The sequence below is a fragment of the Eurypyga helias genome, unplaced genomic scaffold (assembly GCF_000690775.1).
Source record: "Eurypyga helias isolate BGI_N326 unplaced genomic scaffold, ASM69077v1 scaffold25851, whole genome shotgun sequence".
Classification (NCBI taxonomy): Eukaryota; Metazoa; Chordata; class Aves; order Eurypygiformes; family Eurypygidae; genus Eurypyga; species Eurypyga helias.
Genome location: NW_010230680.1, coordinates 1 through 11524, shown reverse-complemented (window position 1 = coordinate 11524; position 11524 = coordinate 1). Strand labels below are relative to the sequence as shown.

The window sequence follows — 11524 nt, the reverse complement described above, 5'->3', positions numbered from 1 at the left end:
ACTGCATATGTTTCCTGTACCGAGATTTGCCCCCGCTTTGTTGACACAGAGGGGGAAAAACCCAATCACAAAACAAAAACCCCCACGCTAAGGTAAAGCTTTGCACTTTTTTTTTTTTTGTAGTGCCACGTCCAGGGCTTCGGTGCCTGGCTGCCGGCAGAGCCTGATGTCACAGCTGACTGCCACCACTCCGCCATCCCCTGAGGGATCCAGGCGAGTCCCGGCTTCCCACTGCCCTGACTCACTCCTTCCAAATGCTCCATTGGGTCTTTTTCCTCTACTTGCTGTTTCTTTTCCAAGAGGGGAAAGACTTTGCAATAGAATAACAGAAGACTCCAACACTTGAGACATGGGAAGCTCGAGATGCAGGGGGAGAAGCACTCAGCACTGTTCTGCTTCGACAAAGCCCTCCTTCTCCTGGCTGGCCGGCTCCACCTCCGAGTACGTTGCATGGTTGGTGTGATTTCGGAATTTCATGGCAGGCCAGTGATGTGGCCTTCGCTGGGGACAGAAACAAAGACCCATCAGAAGCTGTGACAGAGCCTTTCAAGCCAAGCCCGCAGGGAAATTGGGACCTCGGGCCTGAAACAAGAATAATGCTGGTCTTTGAGGGAGTTTGACTTTATTAAGAGTGAACTTTTTAAAGTATGAAGTGATTTTTTTTAAAACTTCATTGCAACGCATAAACCTCACTGAGCTCACCCGCTGATAAGGTTAAAACGGGGAGCAGTTGGAACGGCTTCCTGAGCCGCCACGTACACATCAGCTCTGTCTCCTCTCTATCTGCCAAAGAGGGGCTGCGTGCGTCGCCCCTTCGCAGCCGGGTGAAGACAGACGCATCCAGCGCTGCCACCTGCTCAGGTACTGAGCTGGGAGAGGCCACGTGGATCAGTTCTCCGAAGCCTGTCGCTGCAAACAGGACAGATGGAGGGAAGACAAGTGCTCTAGGAAAGGCTGAGGGCTAAGTGTCACTCGCTCCCTCCGCAGCGGCTCCGGTGCCAGGATTCAGCCCACTGCTGACTGCCTCGGGATGCTACAGCAAGCGGTCTTGTGGCTTTTAACAGCAGATGGAAATCGTTGGACCCCCCCAATCTTTATGAGGATTAAAATCCCAGGTTTAGAGCGTTCACAGTGGCGGATGTCACAGCATCTATCAGCAAAGGCCGACAATTTTAGTCACAAAAATCCAGCTGGGCAATTCAAAAGGCAGCAATTCGGTTATGTCACAGCTCCAACCGAGCCCTCCAACCCGGCTGCATGTCCCCCGCTCCCGCAGGCAGGTGGAAGAGCCTTCACGGTGCACGGGGAGCAAAAAAAAAAGAAAAAGGCAACGTGCGAAAGGGAGCATGTGAAAGGGAGCAAAATAAAACAGTGTGGGAGGGAGCGAGCCTAAGTTTAAAACATCATCAGCTGGAGGTTGGGAGATTAGCTGTGACTGCGGCACCATGAAAAGGAACTCAGATATCAGCTCCATCAAGGTTGCGCTCCCTGGTCTTCTCTAGAAGGTTGGGATTTGTGTTGATAGCAGAGGAAGAGGAAACCAGCCAGGGGTGAGGTTCTCCACTCACCTCAATGAAGAAGAGGGCGGCATTGGAGGTGGGATGGCTGTTGATGTAAATTCCAGCAAGGATAATAACCGCAACGAGCAGGACAGCCAGAACGATCCCCACGATGGTACCCGGGTGAATCGGGGCACCTGCTTTCTTGGAAGGCAGGCTGCTTCCCACCCCTGCAAAAAAAGGGATTCAGTGGAGTCTCGAATGGTGCCAAGACCCCAGTAAAGGAAAGGACAGAAAAGAAAAGCAAGGCAAGACCTTTCTAAGACCGAGCGGCTTGGCCTGCTACTGTCTGGCTCAGCAAGATGCACTAGAGAGTTGTTGTCTGAGCTCCATCCCTTTCAGATGGTACCAGTAGCTGGTTTGAAAGAAGATTAAACCACTGCCATGCAGTAATCCCCTCTCCCATCCGCAGTTTTTATGGATTGGCTGCTCACTCCAACAGAAAGCCATTAGCCATATGCTGAGTGGGGCCCTCAGCATCCCACCCACAGCCCTTGCTCCTCGGCTGTAGCGGGGAGCTGCGGAGGGTGGACGTGGCATATATTAACAGTGACACTACCAGCCATGTGGGGAGCAATTTGGCTGAAACTGGGAAGATCATACATTTCAAAGGCCTCGTGTCTGCAAAGGAACTGATCCTGCCCCCAGTTCAGCCAGTTTAACTTCCATGAGCTGCTTTCGGGTAAAAGCTGCTTCCTGGAGAGGGTGGGGAGCACTGGGACAGGTTATCCAGAGAAGCTGTGGATGCCCCATCCCTGGGAGTGTCCAAGGCCAGGCTGGATGAGGCTTGGAGCAACCTGGTCTAGTGGAAGGGGTCCCTGCCCATGGCAGGGGGTAGGGCTGGCTAGGCTTTAAGGTCCTTTCCAACTTTGTGTCTATACAAAAACTGCAAAGAAAGGGAATGACAGCAAAGAGAAAATGCATCGTCTCAGTGCACACAGCAGGACTAAGTGGGAAAAGCAGAGAAACAGCAGCAGGGTAAAACAGATCAGTCACGACTCCCTCTTTTCACTACCTGAGATGGTATTAATGGGGGAAGGACACCAGGAGTCTTATCTCCGTGCCATCCTTCCAATCTCAGTTTCACCCTCTGCGGATCCCAACTCCCCCGCTGTGTTTGATTTCAGCGTAACATGTTTTCCCTTGGAATGACTGTGAGCAGGCAAAGAGGAGATTAAGGGCTTACCTTCGCTGCCAGCATACTGATTGAGCTTCGTATCATCTAAAAAACCGAAAAAGACAAAAAAAAAAAAGTGTTAGGAGCCTTCTAGGATATTCTGCAGGCTTCCCACCCATCCTCACCCCACTGTAATGGGCCCACCGACAGAACAACCCCTTTGCGCAGCATTTACGTGGCCAGTGACTGTTTTAAACCTCTGAGTTTGATGGAAAAGGAAGGCTCCCAGAAAACAACAACAGGGAAAGCATGTTCCTTCACCAAGGTGGCACCTGGAGCGCAGATGCCCGAGGACACCGGTCTTTAACCATGCTCGGTGAGCAAAGCAGCATGGGGAGTGCCGGTGGGGGCCCCAGCCCCGTGTGTGTCGGTGTTCAGACTCCGGCACTCGCAGCCATACGCTGCTAATGCAACCCCGGATAACTCAGCCGGATGTTACGCTGTTCCACGCGGGCCCAAAATCCAATTCTGTCTGTCATCTCATTCTTGAAGGCCCAGGATATATTGTACAAGGCTTCACGTCTGGACAGTCTCCAGGTCACCACCCTCGTGAGTCCAGCTGGAACCCTGATCCTGGAATCTTACTTCTTGGCGCACGCGTTTGCTAGCTGTGGCGTTGACACGCGACCAGCGAGCCGGCCACGTTCACAAACATCTCCGTGAGCAGAGCTGGGCCGGCTGGGAGGTGGGGGGGTGCCCAGAGGGGTGGGCCCACTCCTTTGCTTTGCTTCTTCCTTTGCTGGGCTTCTCCAGATCAAGTTCGCTGCCTGATGCAGCTGGCTTGTTTGTTTCCTTCCAAGAGCACAAATTAAGTTCATGCTTGACTGTGTCACAGAAAGCCTCTTGTTCATTTTCCAAGAATTGGCGATGAGTTGGAAAATAATCTCTGTGGTGGTGTTACACTCCCCTCTTCCTTTAATTGCTCCTTTCAAAGTCAACTCCGGCAGCCAGGCGCTCTGTTCCTCCCCCCAACTCCTTCCCGTAGCTGAAGGACAATTACTAATGTTCCTTTCTATTTATTCTAATTAGCAGTTTGCGTTAGGGACTATTAAGCAGCAAAATTGAAGCGATACCTGCCGCTAGGATCGGAGGAGCCAGCCCTGTCTTAATAGGATTATCAAGCTGTAGAACATGGGTGTCTCGAGGGAAACTCTGCTCCTTCCGTGGAGGTTTCCTGTGCTGGAACGAACTCTGAGGGCAGTCACAAGCCTCTGCTGCATTACTGCCCGTCGGAGAGTGCCGACAACCTGAGTCGCCAGCGAGGACACTAAAAGCACGAGTCCCTGTATATAGGATTAACCTCAGTGATTGATGCTGGGGGGGCGTCTGTCTGCAGGGACGAGTTGCTTATTGACCTTCATAAATGTGTAAAAAGGCTGCGAAGCAACAGTAAAACTCTTCCCATTGGAGGGTTCCATCTCTCCCCTTTGCCACATCACTCCAAGTCTTACCTCAGATTTCTCCTTCTTCTCCCTCACACTGCCCTCTGCACCCACCCCCACCTTTTTGCATCAGAGACAGGTTGGTTGCTGTATTTATCTGGATATAAATTGGCTTTTCGAGGTGTCGGAGTGACAGGTCTCTCCAGGGATAGGTGTGGAGGATGGGTGTCCCTGTCCCTACCTTCCGTAGTGAGGCTGTCAATGAAGAGCGAGGACGTGGAGGTGGTGACATCCCCAGCCAGCGGCGAGGAAGAGCTGTCCGGAGGTGCTGAGTAGTGGTTGCCTTCGGCTAAATCCTCACAGGTCTTCTCATCTGACTGGAAAGAAAACAGAGAATAGCGGCTTTTCCCAGGTCTCCTCCAGCAAGAAGGGCAGGGAGCCAGTGGTGAGGACTGTGCTTCCCAGGCTCAGGGATGCCAAGCCCTTGGGGTTCAAACAGCAGCGCGGAAGCAGGGGACATAGTCCAGAGGTGCCAGGAGAAGTATGTGTGGGGCTGACCTGGAGGTTGGAGAAGAGAAAGGAAAGCTTAGGAACCACTTAAGCGGGACAAATGCCAATGATCTGGCAAGGTCCTACAGCCTGACCTTCTGGCATCACTGGATGACCTTACGCAGGGCCAGTGACCTCCTTTTCCCTCACTCAACCCTCTTGGTTAACGGGGAACAAAGCTGAGTTTTCATTGGGGGAAAAAAAAAAGCAACAAAAACAACCCCAAAACAAAACCCCAAAGCAGAAACAGATGTTTCCTTAGAGCTGATCTTTGAGACAAAGAAACTAGTTCATCCAATGGGGAGATAATTGTGCTCACAGTGACCAAAAAAAAAAAAAAAAAATCACAAGGGCTAATTTCTTCATGTTTGAGAGTGAGTAAGAGTCATGCTTCAGAAGGTGAAGAAAAAAAAAACATCCCAGTCCTACTCAAATTGCACAATTTGGTAACACAGGGAGGTCTCTGTGTCTTAGCTGAACATAGAATCACAGAATGGTTTGGGGTGGCAGGGACCATCCAGTTCCAACCCCCCTGCCATGGGCAGGGACACCCTCCACTAGACCAGGTTGCTCCAAGCCTCATCCAGCCTGGCCTTGGACACTTCCAGGGATGGGGCATCCACAGCTTCTCTGGGCAACCTGTCCCAGTGCCTCCCCACCCTCTCTGGGAAGGATTTCTTCCCGATATCTAATCTCAACCTTCCCACTTTCAATTTAAACCCATTACCCCTTGTCCTGTCACTCCCTGCGCTTGTAAAAAGTCCCCCCCAGCTTCCTTGTAGCCCCCCAGGCACTGGAAGGAGCTCTAAGGTCTCCCTGGAGCTTCCCTTCTCCAGGCTGAACCCCCCAGCCTGTCCCCAGGGCAGAGGGGCTCCAGCCCTCGGAGCACGTCCGTGGCCTCCTCTGGACTTGCTCCAACGAGTCCAACATCCATCACCGACCAACACAGAACCAAGACACCAGTGAGGCAAAGATGGGTAAGGCTGGGTTAGATGGACCCTCTTCTAACCATTCCAATCGAGACATCCTCTGTGGATCAATGGTCCTGCTGTAACAGGAAAGGGCTATCCAGTCTGTCCCAGAAGAGCATGGCCCACATGGAGCTGAGAGTGATGGTGTTTTGAGCTGGGATATGGCTGTTGGGGTTTTTTCCTGCAGTTCAGCGTGATTCCTAGCAGAGGACCCAAGCAAAGTGATTCTCCCCTCAGCCTCACCTTCTGCCCACAGCCATAGGACAGCCACTCCTCCCGGTATCGGTCAAAGCCGCTGGAACATCTGGGGAGAAAAGCAGCATTAACCCATAGATTCTGGAGAGACACGGCAACAGTGAGGCTGGTTTGCCCCCGCTCTCTGGGATTTGGAAGCCGCCAAGTCCCACACGCTGCCCCGGTGAGCGCTGTGTGCAGATACTTGGCCCAACAAGTATCTGAGGACTGGAAAGACGATACATCCAAGTTGGTCTCTAAAGACACGGGGTTTCCAGGACAGCTGTGCTGGAAGGACACAAATGTTCCTCTGCACAGAGGCGGAAAAGGGTCAACACCACTTCACCAAGGGAAACAGAGAAGCGGAGAAATAGGAAAAAAATATATAGACTGAGTTTGAATTTCCACTCCCTGGACTCTGTGCCAGGGCAAGGCCATGATCTCCATGAGGGTTTGTTTTTGGTGATGGGTTTTGAGGTCTTTTTTCCCAGCAACATCTGCACATGAAAAACACATTCAAGAAATTAAAAACTACATCAAGAAAACACCAACTAGAGAAATCTCTACAGAAACAGGGAATGAAATAATGCTCTGACCTTTGGGAAGTCTCCGGGGACTACCAGAAAAATATATGAATCAGGGGTTCAGCTCCTCCAAGCACCAATTTACCCAACTACCGACCAATAAAAGAGGAGAAGCCACAAAGAACTTCAGGTCCTGCTGAGTCACTTCGCCTAAAGTACAGTTCCTGTAACAATTATGGGCTCGGCAAAAGCAAAAATACAAACTTCACTGTCACGACGAGAGCTAAGAGGACTCCGGGATTGAATCACTGAGGTAGACTCAGGATGCCAGTTCAAACCCTGGAAACAGCTTCCTTAGGAAAGATCGGGTCCTGGTGTTGGCTGGGATAAGAGTTAATTTGCTTCCTGATGGCCGGTACAGCGCTGTGCTTGGGATTTGCTGGGAGAATAACGCTGATAACACACTGATGGGTTTAGTTGTTGCTAAGTAGTTGTAGAGCTTAGGCACAGACTTTGCAGCTTCCCCTGCTCTGACAGCAAGGAGGGACACAACAGATCCCAAACACAGCACTGTACCGGCCATCAGGAAGCAAAGTAACTCTTATCCCAGCCAAAACAACAACCAGGGCAGCTGACCCAGCCTGGCCAAAGGGATATTCCAGACCATATCACGCTCGGTATATAAAACTGGAGCTGGCCAGAGAGTGGGAATCACTGCTCGGGGATGGGCTAGCCATCACTGGGTGGTGAGCAATTGCTATGGGCATCACCTGCCTTTGTACATTCCTTTATAAGTATTGTTATTTCCTCTTCCATTGCTCTCCTATTAGACTGTTTTTATCCTCAACTCACAAGGTTTTACCCAATTCTTCCCCCATCCCACGCTGGGGGGGGGACACACAAGCGAGCAGCTGCGTGATGCTTAGTTGCCAGCTGAGGCTCGACCACCACACTTTGCAAAACCAACGTGGTTGAAAGCCAACAAGATAGCGGTGGGCTTGCTCTAGCCTGCAGTTTCCACACGGCTTGCCATTTGCGCTTTCCGTTTGTAACCTAAGCTCGTCAGGACCGAGCTGCCGCTACGCACTTACGGCTGCAGGAAGCATGGATTTCAGCCCATGCATGAAGAACTCGCCGGGATCTAAGCAATAAGAGCAAACATCAGCAACGGCAACTTGGATTTGGGAAGAAAAGTCTTGCAAACCCCGTGAATTTGGAATCAGCAGAACGACAAGACTCCTGAACCCCGTGGTTTCAGCCCCAACAAGATCCAGACTAAACCACTGTATCCTGGGCTTGGTTTTGCTACCAAAGACACATCTGGTTTCATGCATCTCTCTCAGCCGCGAGAACATAATATTCTCTGATCTGAAGCCACCGCAGAGCAACTGTCATTGAAGAATGACGTTCCCCTGGCTGGGGTTGTATTCCAGCCCCCGGAAAGGCAGTGAATCAACGCTGATTTATAGGGTCGCCTTGCTGATGCCTCAGGATCTTTCCCTGTCCCAGCTGCTGATACCTTGCTGAAATTGCTGCCTGTGAGGAAAGGGTGAGTTTTGAGCATAGTGAGAGACCGGCTACAGAAAGGAGGAGTGAAGGTGCCCTGGAGCAACGCCGGGGCGAGCCAAGGCTGCCCTTGCAGGAGACAGCTGGGGAGGAGGCCATCCAGCCTGCTTTCCTGGGAGAGCCGGGCATTTCCCAAGCACAGCTGTCCCCGTGCCGCGTATGAGGATCTGTGTTATTGGGTCCTCTCCCCTGCCGCTAGCTCCAAATAAATATTTCAGCAAAACCTCATTAAACCCTCTCATGCTCTGTATCGTGCTGCTTGAGCTGAAGGAGAGCACGGAGCAGGGCTGCTGCATGGCTGGCACCGCAGCAGGGCCAGCCCCCCCCAGATCCTCTGTTTACCCCCAAGAAAAGCAGCAAGTGCCCCCGCATTGTGCCTCATCCCTGACAAAGAGGGGCCTGTCCCCGCAGAGTGGGGGGCTGATGTGCAATCCCGGGTCTCTGACCGACCTGCTGCCCTTCAGACTGGAGCGTGTCCCAGCCTCCTGCCCCACGCTTCTGTCCGAAATCACAGCCTAAGCCAGGGCAAGTTTCCCCCAGGTTTAATCTCACTGAGAAAAATGTGAATCTTGCTTCCGGCCTCAACTTGTTCCAGCTTCTGCCACAAAACGTTAGGACCGAGAATCCCATCCTCAGGAAACCTCTCCTTTCAATCGCTTGTAACTGGAGATCGGATCACCGCTAACCATGGCTGCGAGACTATGAGAGCAGCACCCTAACTAAACCAAAAAGCCAAAAAAACCCCCACCCCAAAACTCACAGAAAAAGGAAAATAGTAATTAAAAGGACAGCAGCGCCGATACCGGCATCAGACCCGGAGTTGCGCTGGCTCTCCCGGCCATAGAAGCATTAGAAGAGGTGGGAAGGGAACTCCTCCCAGCTACCTCTGCAGGACGTGACACCAGCTGCAGTTGAAGGTCAGCTCTGAGGTCACACACACGTCACAGCTCTGGTGCTGGAGACAAGCTGCAAAAGAGAGAGGAGAGACGTACCAGCGACTGCGGGAAGAGCTCGCGCTGAACGCCGGGGGCCTGGGTAGAACCAGTATCAATGTATGCGTCTCCAGCCTGACCTCTCTGCCGGACAAGGCAACACCTTTCCAGCAGGGGTGGACTCCCAGTCCATCCATACATCTCTTCCCATTCTGTTTAGATGGGAATTAAAACGCATCCGAGTCTTCTGCCATCTCCTGTGGTACAGAGGGTGCTCCTCAGAAGGAAGGAAGCAACACAAACAGTTGAACCTTCTGTTGCTCTGTCCGTGCTGCAGGAATGTCTCCACACTGCAGAGGAACAGCTGCTTGTAGACTACCATCAGTTGCTTGTCACCCTGTCTAGGAAAGACGGCCAAGAGGGCTTGTCTGCAAAAACAGGCCAGGAAACCAGCAGTTTTAACAAGCCCCTTGGGAGTCCCTGACAGCCTGCAGTGACAGAGCCCAGAGCTGACCCGCTGCTGTGAACAGAGTTGGGGGGTTCAGCCTGGAGAAGGGAAGCTCCGGGGAGACCTTAGAGCCCCTTCCAGTGCCTGGGGGGGGGCTACAAGGAAGCTGGGGAGGACTTTTCCCAAGGGCCTGTAGTGACAGGACAAGGGGTGATGGGTTTAAATGGAAAGAGGGAGATGGAGATGGGACATCAGGAAGGAATTCTTCCCGCAGAGGGTGGGGAGGCACTGGGACAGGTTGCCCAGAGGAGCTGTGGATGCCCCATCCCTGGGAGTGTCCAAGGCCAGGCTGGATGAGGCTTGGAGCAACCTGGTCTAGTGGAAGGTGTCCCTGCCCATGGCAGGGGGTGGCACTGGGGGTGCTTTAAGATTCCTCCCAACCCAAACCATTCCATGATTCTATGAAATACCAAGTGATGGAGGCAGAACACCGGAGGGTCAGGCTCTGCATCGGTGCACAGGATCCTGAAAGGCATCCCCATCCCAGCTGGGACGCCTGGCACTTCCCCATCCTGACCCAGACACTCCATCACTTCTCCATCCGTGGTCCCTATTGTGCCCCTCACCCTTGGGCAAACTCCCCACGGCTGCTGCCCCAGACCTGAGCTGCCCTGATCTCCTCCGCTCTCCCCTCCTGAGCTTTTCCCGAGCAGGCTGCCACGTGGAGGCAGCGAGCAAGCAAGGACCTCTGGAGAAGAGGCAGAGGCTAACCCAGTTCATCCACTTCTGACCTGAATAAGGCTAAAATCCCCCAGAAGAAAAAGTGGAGTCTAGTTCTCTGTGGCTCCTCTGAAGATACTGCTCTTGGCTACCCGAGCTACCAGGGAACAGCAAAATAGAGAGTCTTAAGGAGAAAAAAAATAGAATTATTGCAGAATGCTTATTTATGATCTGCTTTGCAGTAACCCTGCCTGCTGTTAAAATTGTCATAAAACACCCCGGGGAGACCGTTTAAATGCATAACCTTGGTATCTCCGTGACAGATTTACTCTCCGCTCTGTATTTACGGACTGCGTGATGACTCTTCCCTTGTGCGCATGTGTCCTTGGATCCGGACACTAAAAATGTATCTGTTTAACAGGATCCTTAAATTTCATCTGAGTGTGGAGGCGTAGAAAATGTCTCGTAGACGGACCTGAAGTGAACCGGCGTCCAGCAAAATTAGCTGCAGCTTATGGAGCAAAAAGGAGGAGTTTCAGCGGGTGGACAGGTGGGAAGAGCTGTCAGTGCAGGAAATAAGGAATTAGAGTTCTGGGGCGAGATGGGATCTAAAAGATCCACAAGATCCAGAAGCAAGAAGAGCCATCGGCTCAGCTGCACACGGGGAAGGGTGCTGGCAGAGCAGCACGGAGTGCATCTTGGGACCACAGCACATCCCTCCTGCATCACCTTCTCCTGCCCGAGCTGAGCGTTGCGGCATCCCAGACTCCCGTCTCCCTACGGAGCAGCCGGGCTGGCAGGCACGTGGGATTTGCTGTTGGCTGAGGCTGACTCTGAGCTGATAAATCCCAACAGGGCTGCACAGCAACAGCCATGCACAGACCTTCTCCCAAAGGCAGAACGATGGGGGGGACACCCCAGGGCAGGGGCACGCTGCGCCCTGGCCGATTGCACACCCTCCATGGCTCCGGTGCTCAGGAAGATCCACACACCCATCAAGTCTGTCTCCTCCAGCCTCAGTTTCCCCTGAGGCTGTCGTAGTTGCTGGAGGAAGCCACGGGAAGGGAACACGCTCCGGACACCCCGTCCCACTTACTTGGCAGCGGGGTGAACTCCACGGCTGACATGTTGGTGATCCTGCTGGTGTCCAGCTCCACGCGGTGGTACTCGTAGATGGTCCGACGGCGGGACTCTGAAACACAGAGCCTTGGCCTTAGGCTGGGCTTGCACCCCATCCTGCAGAGGGGCTCACCCCACACGTGTGCGGGGAAAGCTTGGGGGGGCGCCCAGCTGAAAGACAAAGGTGACCCCAAGCCTTGGGGGTCGCTCCAGTGGGAGGGGGCAGCACATGGGGGCTGTCACGAGGGGTGTTAGGGCACAAATCGCCTCTCCTGTGTTTTCCTAGGAGGAGCTTGGAGCTCTGTCCCCCTCTCCCCGACCAGAGACTCCCGGGATGGCCACG

At 53.0% G+C, this 11524-nt stretch overlaps 1 protein-coding gene across 1 annotated transcript; it reads right to left on the bottom strand.

Moving 5' to 3' along the window:
- Positions 1 to 381: 381 nt before the first annotated feature.
- Positions 382 to 11254, bottom strand: PLXDC1 (plexin domain containing 1; the record flags this gene model as incomplete). Its single annotated transcript, XM_010160835.1, has 7 exons — positions 382 to 501; positions 1569 to 1729; positions 2746 to 2781; positions 4360 to 4495; positions 5882 to 5942; positions 8847 to 8928; positions 11159 to 11254. Coding segments are annotated over 7 exons (692 nt in total), but the record flags the coding sequence as incomplete, so codon positions are not given.
- Positions 11255 to 11524: the final 270 nt, after the last annotated feature.